This window comes from Scyliorhinus canicula, chromosome 15 (genome assembly GCF_902713615.1).
Source record: "Scyliorhinus canicula chromosome 15, sScyCan1.1, whole genome shotgun sequence".
Classification (NCBI taxonomy): Eukaryota; Metazoa; Chordata; class Chondrichthyes; order Carcharhiniformes; family Scyliorhinidae; genus Scyliorhinus; species Scyliorhinus canicula.
This window is the reverse complement of record NC_052160.1, coordinates 24,382,315-24,401,077: the sequence shown is the minus strand read 5'-3', so window position 1 is coordinate 24,401,077 and position 18,763 is coordinate 24,382,315. Positions and strand designations below refer to the sequence as shown.

The 18,763-nt window shown below is 45.4% G+C and overlaps 1 protein-coding gene across 1 annotated transcript; it reads right to left on the bottom strand.

The window, feature by feature from the left end:
- Nucleotides 1-561: 561 nt before the first annotated feature.
- LOC119978962 (parvalbumin alpha-like) lies at nucleotides 562-6,676 on the bottom strand. Its single transcript, XM_038820912.1, has 5 exons — nucleotides 6,511-6,676; nucleotides 4,127-4,194; nucleotides 3,891-4,023; nucleotides 1,098-1,207; nucleotides 562-819 (listed from the first exon to the last, which is right to left on the bottom strand). The coding sequence occupies exons 2-5, from the start codon at nucleotides 4,185-4,187 to the stop codon at nucleotides 794-796; spliced, it is 330 nt and encodes a 109-aa protein (XP_038676840.1). The 5' UTR covers nucleotides 4,188-4,194; nucleotides 6,511-6,676; the 3' UTR covers nucleotides 562-793.
- Nucleotides 6,677-18,763: the final 12,087 nt, after the last annotated feature.

The window sequence follows — 18,763 nt, the reverse complement described above, 5'->3', positions numbered from 1 at the left end:
TGCTGTACTGTTCTAAACTAGCCGTTCATTTTCATCCCACTTTCCAGCCCCTGGTCCCTCGCCTTCATGTTATAGCACTTCAGTGGCAGATCCAGGTGAGTTTAGTATTTCAGCACAGAATTCCAGATACTCATCACTCTCTGGGTGAAAAGGTTTTTCCTCATGTTCCCTCTAATCCTTCTACAAATCGCCTTAAATCTGTGCCCCCTGGCAATTAACCCCTCAGCCAGGGGAATGGATGGAAGGAAGAATAGTTAATGTGTTACATGAACTTATGTTGTTGGTTATAATGATGGATAAAACCCTGAGAAGTTATTGGTCTGGGTCAATGTCTCTGATGTCAGCTTCCCTCACCTTTTTGGTGACCTCAGTTCCCACTGCATAACTCTTGCATCCTGAAGAGATATTACCCATCAAATAGGAAGCGTATTAAAACAGATGTCAGAGTGTGCAGTCTTTCAACATCAGACTTTTACTCAATTCAGCACGGAACCAGCAAGATTTACTCAACTCCACAAACAGTTGAATTGAAACAAACATACACAAGGAAAGCCATTTGGGTACAAGGCAAGTTTCTTTTTATTGCTTTCAAGCTTCCAAAGACATTACATTTACAGAGCAGTTCATACCACACATTACACAAACATCGGGCTACATCCGAATGCCTGAAGTGCTCCTACAATCCCCTCATTACAACAGAAATATGTCATTTATGTTGCAATTGTGTCATACAAACATGAGCCTTGTTTTTAATGTACCCTTGCACTCAAATGTAGATGGAGGTAGCGCTGTCCTATGAGAGTACCAGGTCGATAAATTCTGTAAAATAAGATCACCTGTTAAATGTGGAGACTTTTCTGGTTCAGTGAAATTCATTATTGACACATGCGTTCAAATACCACAGAGCAATATAAAGAAAAAAGGATTTATAAGTATAACTAAAGCACTTAAATGGCAGAAGCAAAATGGTCACAAATGGTTTATGACTGTCAATGTTGAGAATTAAAATCCCGTTATATCGTGGCCAAAGATTTTACTCTCAGAAGTGTTCAATCATGTTTAGAAAATTATCATTCTTCAGAGATTATTCAACATACCATTAGTACCAAGTTTGCCATCACCGTCTTTATCTCCTTTGTCCATGAATGACCTGGTTTCAGAGTCAGTCAGGGCTCTGGCCCCAGCAGAGAATCTTTGCAGGAAAAACCTGGAAGAGCAAAGTCAGTTCATGAAGATAGTGGGTCATTTGGGAATATGCCCTTCACCCCGTGCACCACACCCACTGTCATCTAACAGTGCAATAGAAAATGCTCTCAGGTAACTATGATGTCTGCTCTTGTTTCCAGATTCAATTAAAGAATTACCTTTTCCTCAGCTGCTGGTACAAATTCCTCATAAAGAAGGTTTTTGCTTTGTATTGAGGTATTGCACCTGGTGTTAATGTATTTAACATTTTTTTTTAAATCATATAACTATTTTTTTAAATCTAGAATTATTTGGTCACAAATATTCTTTGTTCTTTGACTGACAAATACATGGACAGGCTGGGTATAGAAGGATATGGGACAAGGAAGTGCTGAGGGTTTCGGCCAATGATGGCACCTTGACCGGTACAGGCTTGGAGGGGCAGAACGGCCTGTTCCTGTGCTGTATTGTTCTTTATTCTATTTCTAGGGGCGGAACAGTGGTTAGCACTGCTGCCTCACAACGCCAGGGACCCGGGTTCAATTCCAGCCTTGTGTGGAGTTTGCACCTTCTCCCCGTGTGTGCGTGGGTTTCCTCCGGGTGCTCCGGTCTCCTCCCACAGTCCAAAGATATGCAGGTTAGGTGGATTGGCCATGCTAAATTGCCCCAGTGTCCAGACGTGTACAGGTTAGATGGGGTTACGGGGATAGGTTACGGGCCTGGGTAGGGTGTTCTTTCAGAGGGTCAGTGTTGACCCGATGGACCCAATAGCTCCTTCTGCACTATAGAGATTCCATGATCCTACTTTGTGGAATGATCAAAACATTCAAAATTCCATCTGGTCGCAAATATGAGGAATGTTGTTACTGGATTAGGTCTTGGTAGTGAACAATTCTTTATCAACGAGTGGTTAGAATGTGCCATGGCGAGCGATTGAGATGAATAGCATAGATATATTGAAGGGTAAACTAGGTAAATATGTGAAGTTGAAAGGAATTGAAGATTAAGCTAATAGGATGAAGTGGGGTAAGGGAGGGAGGAGCTTTATGTGGATCATGAAGGTTAGCATAGATCAATTGGTCTGAATAGCCTGCTTCTGTGCTATGCGGTACACCCAACGATGTCCCATTCATTGGATCCAAGAGATAGCCCTCATTCTGTAACAGAAAAATATAGCACTATTTCACACAAATAAACCAAATCCCAGGCCTGTTCTGAGTTTGATGATATCCGCCAAGTTTACAATCATGGTTGTCCAATTGAGTTTGGTTTTCCCAGGCAGGGGAAATGGGAACACAAGTGAATGAGCTAATTAATGTGGTGTTATTCCACCACCCATGCTGGGACTTTGCTGTGTGAGGGGAGGTTTGGGTTTGTGGTGAGGTGGGGGCATATGGTTAGCTGCTGACCTGTTTCCGGTCTTCATCTCCCCTGCCCACATTCACTGCCTGAGCATGAAAATGACAGATAACCATTTTGGAGAAGATATAACGAAAGGGCTTGCTGTTATTTCAGGATTAGACAGGTGAGAACAAACACTGAGCTGCGGAAGAGGACTTTGTAATGTTTCCATGGCAAAGATGCTGAGGAGTCATTTGCTCGCGAATTTAACGAAACAGACTATTGGGTTAAAAATGGTAGAAAAGCAGCAATACTACAATAAAAGAAGGGGCGACCATTTATACGATGCCTGCCAACAACCTCAGGCTGTGCCAAAGCACTACACAGGGCTAAATCGCTGGCTTTTAAAGCAGACCAAGGCAGGCCAGCAGCGTGGGTTCAATTCCCGTACCAGCCTCCCCGAACAGGCACCGGAATGTGGCGACTAGGGGCTTTTCACAGTAACTTCATTGAAGCCTACTTGTGACACTAAGCGACTTTCATTTCATTTCATTTAGAAAGTGCAGTCAGTATTGTAATGTGGCAGCCAATTTGCACATAACAAGGTCTCACATCAGCAATGTATTCATCACTAGCGATGTTGGATGTGAGATAAACATTGGTCAGGCAACTGGGGAGAGCTCTTCTTCAAATGGTGCCATGGGATCCACCTGAGAAGGCAGAGGAAGTCTTGATCTAAGGTCTCATCCCTGACAGTGCAGCACTCCCTCAGTACCTCAATGGACTGTCAGTATTGGGTCAGGTGCTCAAGTGTCAGTTGTGGGTTTTGAACCCATGACCATTTCTAACGGAAGAGTTGGGACTGCTGCCCACCGAGCCACCACCGAGTGGCAGATGTTTGTTGTATCTTCCTGCAGACAACCCCCCCCCCCCCCCCCTTTGGGGAATGGTGGGGAAGTAGGGAGGGTTAGGAGGCTAATCACCCAATTTATTTGAATGGTATTATGATCACTCCTTCCGTGGTCTTTTGCTGTCAGGATTTTCCGGCTCTTCCCCACTGACGGGACGGATGAGCCGTGCAAAACGCTGTTGACATTGGCGGGACCGGAACATCCCGCCAGCGGCTAATGGCGAGCCTCCTCCTCCACCGGAAAACATGTTACACAGGGCTGGAAAATCCCTCCCTTTCTGGGACTTGAAAGCGGAGCTCCCAGCTCAGTGGCGAGCAGGTCACCTCCTGAGCCACAAGAGTCCCAAATAACAGAATATACCCCCATTAAGTCTGGAACTGAATCCACCACCTTTGATGTTTAATCTCCGATGCACAGAAGTGAAAAGGGAACCCGAGATAGATGATGTCTTACTTTAACTCGTCTTCTTCGATGAACCCACTGTCGTCGTCGTCAATGGCTCGGAAAACCCTCCTGACGTCCTCAGCGGATTTTTTAGACAGGCCACAAGTCAAAAAGAATTTCTTGCAGTTGAAGGTGTTATTGGCTGTGAAACAAGACAGGAAAAGTATGTCACAAAGCCATGTCCTCCTGCCTCTGATCGGCAACAGAATGATGCAGATATACAAGAAGGGACTGGGATACATTACCTTGGCATTCTTTTAATGCAGTGGTAATGTCAGCAACAGACAGAACGTCAGTGATTTCCATTGTCAAACTGTGGGGAAATGAAATACAACAGGGATTGGTGACATTCTCCAAGTGTTAGGTGGCCTGGTCTCATTCTCTGACACACTCACTCTTTCATATATGGACACATGCACACTCCCCCTCCCCTCATACTCTCCCTCTCACACACACTATTACTTTCAACCTCACACCCACTTTTTCACTCCCTCACACACATTCCTTTCCTCCATACACTTTCACAGTCACATATTGTTCACACACACACACTCAAGTCTCTCATTCACATACAGTCTCACTCTCACACACAGTCTCTCACACACACTCAGTCTCTCTCCAATACACTCAGTCTCTCTCACACACACTCAGTCTCTCTCACATATACACTCAGTCTCTCTCACACACACTCCCTCACACTCAGTCTCTCTCTCTTACAGAGTCTCATACAATCTCTCAGTGTCACACAGGCGCCCACAGTCACGCTTTCTCTCTCTATCTCACAGACGCGCTCACTCACTGTTTCTCTCTCTCACACTCACCCGTTTTCTCTCCCTCACAATGCACACCCGCATCAGCAGACTTAACTCCAAACATCAGTGTAATCAACGTTAGGTTGAAGATTGAAACTCTGGATATCCGACAACTGATCTTCCAGCCGGCCTAAGCACATCGATACCAGGATCTCAGATGAACTTACAGTATTTCCCATACAAAATAAAAGTAAATTCATGGCTGCTGACTGGACTAAATCATAGTGCAGTGCAAAGAGGAGGCCATTCAGTCCATTGTGTGGTGCTGGCTCTTTGACAGACTTATCTAATTAGCCCCACCACCGCCCTTTCCCTAAAGCCTTGGAGTTTTCCACGGGGAAATTATATTCCTTCCTGGGGTGTGGGTGTCTCTGGATGGGCCAGAATCTATTGCCCCTGGAATAGCTTGTTTGGTCTTTTCCATCTATATACAGATATATCCATCCCACATCCGGACCTTCCGGCTGAATGTGGAAATTATTAACTCTGGTTGTATCCTCGCTCCTGGTGGTTTGGACAACATTCATGATCCGGGGAGGGAGGACTTTACTCCTTCCAGATGTTCACAAGGACACCAACTCACTAACTAACTGCACTTACCCATCCGACCAGCTCTGTCAAAGAGCCAGCACCACCCCCTCACCCAGTACTGATACATTGAGGAAATTTAACATGTACTACACACCCCCTCCCCGCCCCAAGCTCAGCACATCTCCCTCATCACCAGCATCTCCCTCATTATCAATACACATCTCCCTCATCATCAGCACACATCTCCCTCATCATCAGCACACATCTCCCTCATCATCAGCACACATCTCCCTCATTATCAGCATCTCCCTCATTATCAATACACATCTCCCTCATCATCAGAACACATCTCCCTCATCATCAGAACACATCTCCCTCATCATCAGCATCTCCCTCATTATCAGTACACATCTCCCTCATCATCAGCACACATCTCCCTCATCATCAGCACACATCTCCCTCATCATCAGCACACATCTCCCTCATTATCAGCATCTCCCTCATTATCAATACACATCTCCCTCATCATCAGAACACATCTCCCTCATCATCAGCATCTCCCTCATCATCAGAACACATCTCCCTCATCATCAGCATCTCCCTCATCATCAGCATCTCCCTCATCATCAGCACACATCTCCCTCATCATCAGCATCTCCCTCATCATCAGCATCTCCCTCATTATCAATACATATCTCCCTCATTATCAATACACATCTCCCTCATTATCAATACACATCTCCCTCATTATCAATACACATCTCCCTCATCATCAGCATCTCCCTCATCATCAGCATCTCCCTCATTATCAATACATATCTCCCTCATTATCAATACACATCTCCCTCATTATCAATACACATCTCCCTCATTATCAATACACATCTCCCTCATTATCAATACACATCTCCCTCATCATCAGCACACATCTCCCTCATTATCAGCATTTCCCTCATTATCAATACACATCTCCCTCATCATCAGCACACATCTCCCTCATTATCAGCATCTCCCTCATTATCAATACACATCTCCCTCATCATCAGCACACATCTCCCTCATTATCAGCATCTCCCTCATTATCAGCATCTCCCTCATTATCAGTACACATCTCCCTCATCATCAATACACAGCCCAAACCATTCCACCAATTTCAAGTTAGCTCCAATTTCTTTTTTTTTCCCGAACGTGGTTGAGAGTCTTTGAGAATTGATCTACTGTGTAAATTTACAGCGGACTCCCCCTCCACCAACCCCCATCCCCATCACCATCACCAAAAGCCTCACCTTTAACGAATCTCTGGGCCTTGCACCAGATGGGAGCGAAGCACCTTCTCTGCGTGTGTCCGAGTTGAAAGAGCTGCTTTATATGCAGTCAGTCCATTAAGGTGACTCTTTGCTGTACTTGGGTTGCGCCGCATGGATCAGATGGACGAGTTTCACCTGCTATTGAATTTCCTACCCAGCTAATGAACTGCTTCTATTTATATCTCCCAGCACACCTGATACAGCCCCTTTCAAAGACACTTCACTGGGTTCTGCTCTGCACTGTGTTGGGCTCTGTACATCCGTAGCAAATAAGTTCGTAGACGGGCAGCGCCAGATTTAAAGAGAAATATTTCTCAATGACTTCTACCATTTGTGGTAACCCACAGTTCAGTCAGTCTTGGTTTTCCCATAGCCCCCCCCCCCCCCCCCTTCGCGTGTGATGTACCCCCCCCCCCCCCTCTCCTTCCCATCGTTTAGGTAACCCAACAATGCCTGTCCATCCCGGTGTTTTTCCAGGTTAACGGGAACATTTGGATAATGTTTGCTAAATGCCAAAACGATTGTCAAGAATTGTCACCTTCCATGCCAGGGCCATAGCAGTTATGAGGTGTGGGGTCTGTTTATATCTGTGTCTGAGTTGCGAGACTGTTGTGGGGAAGGGAAAGATGGGTTGAGTCAAAAAGTAGCTCAGGGAGATTTGCAGAGAGGAGGGTGGGGAGATCGTGGCCCAAATAAAAAGTCCTCCTTCCAAATCATGAAAAGGGAAATTCTGTGCAAAATAACAAATTAAACCCCCTAACTACGTTTGGGATAGGTAATAATAATCTGTATAGTGTCACAAGTAGCCTTACATTAACGCTGTAATGAAGTTACTGTGAAAAGCCCCTAGTCGCCACACTCGGGCGCCTGTTCGGGTACACGGAGGGAGAATTCAGAATGTCCAATTCACCTAACAGTTCCTAGTGAGACACTGGAAGCTGCAAGCATTGATTCAGTCAAGTGAAAAACATAGATTTATTCTGGCGATTTACACTTGGAGACACAACAATATCAGACTTGACGCCTGGTGGAGGTCAGGTGCTTGGGAGGAATAGGCGATTTTGGACCTATGGTTCCCCCAGCTTTAGCCCTTGCTGAGGATTTGCTCAGGTCATGCCAGGTTGGGTCCTAGACTCATTGATCAAGATTCGTTGCTATGATTAGTCAACAACTCCATTAAGCTTATATCATGCCATTGGGGTGGTAGAAAGTGAACCAGATTGGACCTTGAACCTCTTTTCTTTGCCCAACAGTTTAACTAGGAGGCACTGACATGCCCTTGAGCTGATGGAGAACAGTGGGCTCCGTCATTTTCATATCACAAAGGTCCCTTGCATGTGTACAGTTCCTGGTCACTTCCAACTGCTTCCTTAAAACCAAATCTAACCATACCTTACAAAAGCAAAATACTGTCAGTGCTGGAAGTCTGAAACATATACAGAAAATACTGCAAATACTCAGCTGGTCAGGCAACATCTGTGGAGAGAGAAACTGGGTGAAGGTTTAATCAGAAATCCATCGGTGCGTTTAATTATTAGAGATTGTTTCTTGAAAATGTTGTTGGAAATGTGTTCATCTTTTCCTAGTTATTTGTCAGTATACCCATTGTGGTTGGTGTTCATGGTTTTTCTCTATAAGGTCACTTCTCCGCCATTGCTGAGTTAAGTTAACAGGAGCAGCAGCCTAATGGTTATGTCACTAGACCTGCAATTGGATTACCCTGTTCTGACTCTGTTCCTCTCTCCATACAAGCTGCCTGACCTGCTGAACATTTCCCTTTTTATTTCAGATTTCTAACCTCTGAAATATGTTGTGCATGTTGTAATCCAAGAGGTCTGGGCTGATGGTCCATCGTGGTAACTGGGAAATTTTAATTTCAGTTCATTAATTAAATATGTTTTAAATAAACGTGCATCTGTATGGTGACTATTTAACTGGACTTTTGTAAAATTATATCCTGTTCTCTAATGTCCCCAAATTCTTTGATTTCCTGAAAGACCACCTGACGAGACTTGCCATTAACAATCCAGGCAGAGGGCAACCGAAGGGGTCATCCGGCCACACTGACTGTCCTTCTTCCTGGCTTTATTCATGGCCAGTTGTCCTGGAGAGGGAGCATGGGATGTCCACAGGCACCCTTGAGGCCTTCCGTGCTCGGTGGGCACTGCAGGGGTTGGATTGCTTTATTGATCCCCTTAAATTTTGATTTGATGTTGATAAATATCTGTTGTGCTTTGTTATTTTTGGGCAGTGCCCCTACCAGGTGCGGCCTCTTTTAATTTGTCCCTGAGTTTGTTTCTGTTATTCTCTTAAGTTGATTGGACCCTAAAATAAATCCTTGAAAATTTGTCTATTTCAGAGTTAAATATGTCAATGACACAGCATCCACTATCCTCTGGAATAGGCCATTCCGAAGATTCACAACCCTTAGGGCAGAGAACTTTCTCCTCACTTCAGTCCTAACCGACAATCCAGCAGACAGGAGAGACTTGTTTCCCTCTAGCTGAGGGGTCAATTACCAGGGGGCACGGATTTAATGGTGATTGGTAGAATGATTAGAGGGGACAAGAGCAAAAACGTTATCACCCAGAGGGTGGTGAACATCTGTAATTCACTGCCTAAGATGGTGGTTGAGGATGAAATAGAACAAAGAACAATACAGCACAGGAACAGGCCATTCGGCCCTCCAAGACTGTACCAGTCAGGATACTACCCTTGGCCAAAACTCTTAGTACTTCCTAGTGCCATATCCCTCTATACCCATCCTATCCATGTGTTTGTCAAGATGCCTTTTGAATACTGTTGATGTATCTGTTTCCACAATCTCCCCTGGCAACGCCTTCCAGGCACTCACCACCCTCTGCGTAAAAAACTGCCTTGCACATCTCCTCTAAACTTTGTCCATGGACCTTAAAACCTATGCCCCCTAGTGACTAACCCCTCCACCCTGGGAAAGAGTGCCTGCCCATCCACTCTATCCATGCCCCTCCTAATCTTGTAGATCTCTATCAGGTCACCCCTCAACCTCCGTCTTTCTAATGAAAACAGTCGGAGTCTATTCAGCCTCTCCGCATAGCTAACACCCTCCAGACCAGGCAACATCCTGGTAAACCTCCTCTGCACCTTCTCCAAAGCTTCCACATCCTTCTGGTAGTGCGGTGACCAGAATTATGCACAATATTCCAAGTGTGGCTGTACCAAGGTTCTTTACAACTGTAGCTCAACTCATTTGAAAAATGGTATCTGGATCTGCATCTGACTTGCTGTAACCTTTCTATGGTTCTAGAAAGTGGGTTTAAAATGAGCCCTAGTTTCTATTTTCTAATGTTTTTTTCCAGAACAGACAGGAGATGCACGGTATTCTGCACTTTTTCTGCACGGTAACTTTTCTATGGTTCTCTCATCCTAAGATTGTGCCCTCCCCCCACCATGTTCTACATTCCCCAGCTGGAGCCTTCTAGCCCCCACCCCCGGGGTGAGGCTCGCCATTAAAATCTCCGTTCACATGGGTGGGACCGAAGGGTGTCACCAGAGTGCGGGGCTGGACAGTTCCAGCCCTGGGAATGGAGGACAAGGAAGAGGCTATTTAGCCCCTGGACTCCATCTCCCCACCTTTTCCCTACATCCCTTAATTTAATAGTTTTTTTTAATAGAATTTACAGTGCAGAAGGAGGCCATTCGGCCCATCGAGTCTGCACCGGCTCCTGGAAAGAGCACCCTACCCAAGGTTAACACCTCCACCCTATCCCCATAACCCAGTAACCCCACCCAACACTAAGGGCAATTTTGGACACTAAGGGCAATTTATCATGTCCAATCCACCTAACCTGCACATCTTTGGACTGTGGGAGCAAACCGGAGTACCCGGAGGAAACCCACGCACATACAGGGAGGATGTGCAGACTCCGCACAGACAGTGACCCAAGCCGGAATCGAACCTGGGACCCTGGAGCTGTGAAGCGATTGTGCTATCCACAATGCTACCGTGCTGCCCTAAATCCATTTGGTTAACAACAATCTATCAGATTTGAAAGGAGCAATTGACGGAGCATCGAGTGTCCTTTGCCCCAGCCTCTTCCAATGTTCCCGCCACCCTTTCTGTTTGGCAGCGATTTCCAGTTTCATTTGTGGCTGCCATCCTGGCTCTCATTTCAGGGATTGTGTCGCCTTCTCCCAGATATCCCCAATCAAATGGGAATAGTTTCTAGACTGTGGCCTCTATCTATTCCCCTTTACAGGGAGTGAGAATCCAGCCACAGATCAGCAGAGATAAAGAGAGAGGATTCAAACTAGCAGAGCCACACTGTAATATCCAATAGCCCCTCTGGGAATATTAATTTTCAATAATTCCCGAAGTCAGCTTGATCATAATATCCTGGTGTCAGAAACAGGCTAACATGCAGGAATTGCTTCCTGACCGTGTTTGGAGGCAAGTTAATTAATTTGAAATTAAGAATTTAAACTTTTAATAGGGAAAAATAGCAGTATTATAGCGGGAGTTGGAGGTAAAATAAGTGTGGGCTGAAGGATCAGTCGGGAATTACTGAAAATAGAGCTGTCCCAGATCTATCTTCAGCCAACCCTGCAGTGCATCAACCCAAACATCTGTAGCCACATGCAGAAGTTACTTTCTGCAGGCTGAAAGTGTGTGTGTGTGTATGTGAGAGAGGGAAAGGGAGGGAGAGAGGGAAAGAAAGGCGTTGACTCCTCCACCAATTTGGCAAGACATCCAAAGACAGCGATACAATTCCTTGAGGAATTGCCAAACCTGTTTTGAGCCGGATGGCACATCTGGCTCAGCGCCGTTTAAACGTGGCCAAAGATATATTTGGAGTAAGTTCTGATGATCAACTTTCTCCTCACTTTGATGTTCAGATGGGGGTGGGAGTGGGCTGCTGTGTTCCAGCTCTGAATTGCCAACATTTTTTAATTCCTTCATGGAATGCAAACTCTGCTGGCAAGGCTGGCATTAATTGCCCATCACTAATCGCCCTTGACTGGGTGGTGGTGACCGCTGCAGTCCATGTGGTGTTGGGACACCCATGGTGCTGTTAGGGAGGGAGCTCCAGGATTTTGACCCAGCGACAGTGAAGGAACGGCCAAAGGGCGGTGTGCATCTTGGAGGTGGTGATGCCCCCATTCACCTGTGTTCTTGTTCTTCCAGGTCAGGCTTGTCCCACCTACACCCTGATCGGGGCCCACCAATCAGCGGGTCGGCCTCTCTGGCTGGGGGCCTTATTTCTTCCGCGCCGGCCCCTGTAGTCCTGCGCCATGTTGCGTCGGGGCCGGCGCGTTGAAGGAAGCCACTGTGCATGCGCGGATCCCGCGGAGCCCGGTTCGTGCTGGGATCAGCAGCTGGAGCGGTGTGAACTGCTCCAGTGCTGTGCTGGCCCCTTTTGCGGGCCAGAATTAGTCATCAGGTCGGCCCGTTCACGCCGTCGTAAAACGCGACAACGTTTACGACAGCGTGGACACTCTGCTGCGGGATTAGAGAATCCCGCCACATGTGTCTGAAAGAGAGAGAGAGAATGAGTGTGTGTGAGAGGGGAATGGAAAGAGTAAGTGTGCATGGGAAGTGGAGAGAGTGAGTGTGTGCATGTGTGAGAAGAGAGGGGTGGAGGGAGTCCATGCGTCTGAAAGAGAGACAGAAAGGGTGAGTGTGTATGTGTGAATGAGAAGTGAGTGTGTGTCTGGTACACTCCCAGTCTATCACTCACCCTCACCCCCACACACCAACACATACTCTCAGCCACTGTCACAGTGGGTGAGGGTGAGTGAGTTAACACCCTGGGACTAGGAGTGGCTGAACACACACACTCTCATCCTCTTACACTCTAACAGTAATTTTGATTAATTGCATTTCTTGCTTCAACATTGCTTTATTTTTGCTCAGCAAATTGTTTCTTTTCTTCATGCTCAACCAATTTTGAAATTTATGGATCTTTCTAGAATCAGCTCATCAATCCTTTGAGTGAGAAAAAAAATGCAAAAGCGCCACCCCCCCCCCCCCCTCCCCCTCCCACACACACACACACACACAAAAGGTTGTACAAGCCTGCGCTAAGTAGTAAAGGTCACAGGTTTAGGAGGTGCTGTGATGGGAAGCTTGGTAGATTGCTGCAGTGCCATTTGCAGATGGCACACACTGTGCTGCTATTGTGCGCCATTGGTGGAGGGAGTGAATGTTTAATGTGGTGGATGAGGTGCTGATGAAGCTGGTTGCTTCTCCCTGGATGGCGTCAAACCTCTTGAGCATTGTCGATGCTGCACTCATCCAGGGAAGTGGAAAGTAATCCATTCCGTTCACCCTGTTAGCCTTGGTAGTCAAGAGAATCTCTCAAATTTCAACTTCTACAAAGGGTCCACACACAAACCTCACTTTTTGTCTCTTGCTACAGTGGGTAAATGGGGGAGTGGGGGGGGGGGGGGGGGGGTGTTGTTGGCTGTCTGTATTCTGGTATTCGGAAGACTTGACTGTAATGGTATATGGATCTTCCGGGCTGTCGTGAAATCCAATAGTTTGGTTTGAAACTTTAATCATCTCCGATTGAGTCACTGCTGGGTCCCTTCAGTGAACACACAAAATGGAAATCCCTGGACGTTATTGTTAATTTGAGTATGTATACATACAATCTTCTTGCTATTTCTGATCATTCACCAAGAGTCGCTGAACTAAATTAGGTCTGCACCACATTTGATTGCTAATCTCACGCTTTAAGACATGTTCCCAATTGTTTTACATCTAACATCCCCCAGGGTCCATTTCTCGAAGCTTCTGTCCCAAAGTGAAATTTCAGTCTCCTGTTTCTGCCATCAATTATTCATCACCTGGAAAGTAATGTATCTTCGAATGGAACTCTCTGTATAATGAATTTGCACACAATGCATAATCAGATGAGAAGACTGATGTTCAAAGGACAATATACACTCAGCGATGCTTTATGAGACCTTAGTACAGAAATAGAAGGGTTTGATATGTTCAGTGTAAATGGTGTTTTGGCAACACTCATTCTGACAACCATTGTTTGTGCGAAAGGTTAGAACACTATCACTTCACAGCAATGACCACTGATCATCTTGGAATGATTCCATTGGCAAATGAGCTGTACACCAATACTAATTCAGTCCAGGTACTAATAGGAATAGGGGACAGCAGGAGGCAATTCAGCCCCATGACCCGCTTCTCCATTCATTAAGATAATGGCTCAAATGTATGCAGATTCTATTTATCCAGCTTATCTAACATCAGACATTAGCAAATCTGCAATTGGGCAGCACTTGCTGAACAATCCTGGGTGTGATAATGATTACACTAGAAATCAATTTAAAACTATCAATCAAGCTCACAATGTGGTTCGCGTACACTTGCTAGAAATGACATATATTCATATGCAAGGACCCATCTTCTACAGAGCAAAGGAACGTTTCCAGGCGCTGGGCCTTTTTTCCACCAGATCAAACTCTTCATAATCTTAAAGACCTCTATCAGGTCATTCCCTCTATCTTCTCTTTTCTGAAGAAAAGAACCCCAGCTGTTCAGTCTTTACTGATAGGTATAACCTCTCAGTTCTGATATTATACTTGTAAATCTTTTTAACACCTTTACCAATGTCTCCATATCCTTTTTATAATATGGGGACCAGAACTGTCCATGATATTTCAAGTGTGGTCTAGCCAAAGATCAATTTGGGGCACACGGTAGCATTGTGGATAGCACAATTGATTCACAGCTCCAGGGTCCCAGGTTCGATTCCGGCTTGGGTCACTGTCTGTGCGGAGCCTGCACATCGTCCCCATGTGCGCGTGGGTTTCCTCTGGGTGCTCTGGTTTCCTCCCACAGTCCAAAGATGTGCAGGTTAGGTGAATTGGCCCTGATAAATTGCCCTTAGTGTCCAAAATTGCTCTTAGTGTTGGGTGGGGTTACTGGGTTATGGGGATAGGGCGGAGGTGTTGACCTGGTAGGGTGCTCTTTCCAAGAGCTGGTGCAGACTCGATGGGCCGAATGGCCTCCTCCTGCACTGTAAATTCTATGATTCTATAATGCAGGCTTAACAAAACTTCTCCGCTGATTTTCAATTCTATCTTTTTGGAAATCATAGGCTGACTTGCTTTTTTAATGGCCGTAATAAAATGTGCAACCACTATTGGTGATCTGCAAACTTGTTGTCCAGAAGTTAACAGAAGAGATGACCCCTGGATTGAGAACTGTGTCTGTTCTTGCACATCAGCATACATTCTGAGAGGGAGGCACCCACTCAATGCAGAGGGAGTACACAAAATTGGACTTCATTTTATATCCTCAGTAGCACACAGCCTTACACTTGAGGGTTGTCTGAGAAAATAATACATATTGTTGTTCAAATGGTAGACATACTTGCCAACTATCTCAAGGCGACACGGTGGCGCTGTGGTTAGCACTGCTGCCTCACGGCGCCGAGGTCCTGGGTTCGATCCCGGCTCTGGGTCACTGTCCATGTGGAGTTTGCACATTCTCCCCGTGTTTGCGTGGGTTTCGCTCCCACACCCAAAGATGTGCAGGCTAGGTGGATTGGCCACGCTAAATTTCCCCTTAATTAGAAAAAATTAATTGTGTACTCAAAATTTAAAAAACAAATACTTGCCAACTATCTAAGCAGCCAACCCATACTATAGAAACAGTCAACAGTGTGTGAACCCAGTTTAGGCATGCACACTTTAGTGGACAAATGAAGGGGGGGGGGGGGGGAATTATTATGGAAATAGTGCAAAACCCACCTGAAAAGGAGGGATTCAATACCCTCCAAATCCGCCGACACCAAATGAGACTCAAGCTTCTTTGTACCGGTTTGTAATCAAGCAACTGCAGGGAAGCTATACCCGTACAAGACGCATTATAAGCTTCTCGGTAAACTGCAATACTTATACTGTTATACAGGTAATTGTTTATTTGCATTTACCAATCACAAATTAACCTGATTTGTTACTTTAATAGTTACCCAATTAATATTCATACACCTATACAGTGATTGTACCAATACTGTAGCTATGACCTTCAACGCTGAGTTACAATGGACAAAGCAGCATCTTGTATCCTTGTCACAAAACCTGCTCCGTTCCCACATGTTCTTGCAGCTACATCTTGAGTCCTTATAATACAATTTTACTTATATGTTGTCATTAAACCTTACTTCCCCCTTTCACCACCCAATAGAAAATATGCCCAAGAAATATTGGCAGCTAGCTTGATGTAGTTCGCTTTTTCTGATGCGAAGAGCCAATCAGGAATATGCATAAGGCTCTATGAGAGTTCACCTACACAAAGGAAATAAAAGTAGGGTCACCACCTCAACTCCCTGGGGACATACCTGAAAGACATTTGCAGTTCATAGATTGAGCAGTGAGGAGGTTTGCACAGAATCTGGAACAACAACAAAAACTTGCATTTAGATAACAGAAAAGAAAAAATAAAATCAACTTTATTGCCAAAAGTAGGCTTATATTAACACTGCAATGAAGTTACTCTGGAAAGCCCCTCGTCGCTACATTCCGGCACCTGTTCGGGTAGACAGACAGAGAGAGAATTCAGAATTCTCAGCTGATACAGGAATTGAACCTGCGCTGCTGGCATGGTTCTGCATCGCAATCCAGCTGTCTAGCCCACTGAGCTAAACCAGCCCCCTTTCCCCTTTGACGCAGTAAAATGTCCCAATTTGCTTCTCAGGAACATTATCGGACAAAATTTGACAATAAGACATGAAAGGAGATATTAGACTGAAAACTTGTAAAAGCGGTTGGTTTTAACAAATGTCATAAAAGAAGAGAGACAAGTGGCATGGTTCTTGGGAGGAAATTTGAGAGCTTAGGGCCAGGCAGCTAAAGGCACAGTTGCCAATGGTGAAGTGATTAAGATCAGTGGATGCTCAAGAGACCAGAACTGGAGGAAGTCCAACAGAACTCTTGGAGGGTTGTAGAGCTGGAGGAGGTTACAGAGATAGTGAGGGGGCAATGCCAGGAGGGCTATTTTAAATACAATCATGGGATGTGGTCATCACTGGCTAATGCAGCCCATTTGCAAATAAAGCTGCAACAACATATGGAAGCAGCTGTAAAGGAGGCTATCAAAAATGATTATTCATTGCAGATATGGCACACTTCGGTGTGAGTGATTGTAACAGTATACTTAACATTAACCAATACCTTCCTGCAATTGGAATCCTAGGAAAGCAATGAGAATTGTTGATAAGCACCCGAGGAGGCCACAAAATATTGCAAAATTTGGATGGTGAAAATTAGGCACACGTGAATGAATAATTCCAAAATTCCCAGTTAGCGCCTGGAAATGACGATACCGAGGCAACATAAACTCTCTGAGGGAGGCTGGGAAATGTGATGCCGGCACTGCTCCCCCCCCCCCCACCCGCCTGTCCCCAACGCCGGCCAATATATCCAAAGCTGTCTTCACTTTGCAGAATAAGTCACATTTCAACAGGGGATTGAATGTGTGAACAGGCATGACATCAGATTAAAAAACAATATTCACTTCAAAGCAGCTGTCATGAAGTCTACGCAGCCGGAATGACAGAATCATACAGGGAGGAGGCCATTTGGTCGATCATGCCTGTGCGTCTGAAAGAGCTACCCAATCAATTCTATTCCCTCGCTACTTCGCAGCACGGTAGCATGCACGGTAGCATGTTGGTTAGCATAAATGCTTCACAGCTCCAGGGTCCCAGGTTCAATTCCCGGCTGGGTCACTGTCTGTGCGGAGTCTGCACGTCCTCCCCCTGTGTGCGTGGGTTTCCTCCGGGTGCTCCGGTTTCCTCCCACAGTCCAAAGATGTGCGGGTTAGATGGATTGGCCAGGCTAAATTGCCCTTAGTGTCCGGAAAAAAAAAAAGGTTAATGGGGGTTGTAGAGTTACTGGTATAGGGTGGATACGTGGGCTTGAGTAGGTTGATCATTGCTCGGCACAACATCGAGGGCCGAAGGGCCTGTTCTGTGCTGTACTGTTCTAAATTCTAAATTCCCCATAACTCTGAAAATGTTGTCTTTTTAAAGGAGATCCAATTTCCTTTTGAAAGTTTACTATTGGATTTGCTTCCACCATTCTTTCAGATAGCACAGGAGACTCAATGGGTCAGTTGGCAGTGCTCCTACACCTGAGACAGAGGGCTGTGTGTGTAAAAGGTGTGTGTCCAGCTTTTGAGGCAGTCTCGTCTTTTCACAGTTGCCCTTGAGCCTCAGCAACAATGAGGACCAACAAATTAACACAAAGTGTTTTTTAAAAAATGAATTCACAGGACATGGTCATCACTGTACATTCTTAATTGCCCTTGAGAAGATACTAGTGAGCCAACATTTTGAATGGAGCTGAGTGACTTGCTAGGCTATTTCATGTTAACCATCTCACAATGGGCCTGGAGTCACATGGAGGTCAGACCAGGTAAGGCTGGTAGAATCGATTCCCTGAGATGTATCAGTGACACTAATTCTTCTGTGATGTGGAGATGCCGGCGTTGGACTGGGGTGAGCACAGTAAGAAGTCTTACAACACCAGGTTAAAGTCCAACAGGTTTGTTTCAAACACGAGCTTTCGGAGCACGGCTCCTTCTTCAGGTGACAGTCTGACAGTCTGATCATCATTATTGATACTAGCTGTTCAATTCTGTACCTTAGTTTAATTAACCAAATTTCAGAACTCCAATTGCCGTGGTGCTATTTAAACTTCTGAATCATCAATCTAAGTCACACAGTTACTAGTAACTAGTAACACAACCACCGTGTTGCAGTGCCTCATCAGGGGTGCTAGTAACTTGAGCAGGGTTTTAGTGAAAGAGGAGATCGAGAAATAACTTTTCTCGATTTATCCCGTATGTTTCCCATTCTCAGGATGATCTGTTACGTTTCCTAGCCAACAAAGTACTTTGGACGTTCAGCCACTGTTGTAATGTTGGAGATGTAGTAGCAAATCCCAACACAGCAAGCTCCCACAAAGAGTGCTAGGATAATTGTCTTTAGTGATGTTGGTTGAGGGCTAAATAATTGCTGGGATGGCGGGGAAAGCTCCCCTGCCTTCTTTTGAATGGTGTCATGGGGTATTTTGCATAGTCTGAGAGAGAGCAGATGGGACCTCACTCTAGCACTTCACCTGGAAGACTCGGATTGTACAGTACTGGGGGTAGAACTGCGCTAAGTCTCATCAATGCATCATGTGTTAACACGTTTTCAAAAAAATAGATAAGCCATACCATAAA

Excerpts from the sequence above, each read along its gene's own strand:
- LOC119978962 (XM_038820912.1), bottom strand. The coding sequence starts at position 4,187 with ATGGAAATCACTGACGTTCTGTCTGTTGCTGACATTACCACTGCATTA. Across the intron at positions 4,024-4,126 it reads TGCATTAAAAGAATGCCAAG|CCAATAACACCTTCAACTGC; the intron begins GTAATGTATCCC and ends CTTGTTTCACAG. Across the intron at positions 1,208-3,890 it reads ATCGAAGAAGACGAGTTAAA|GTTTTTCCTGCAAAGATTCT; the intron begins GTAAGACATCAT and ends TTGCTCTTCCAG.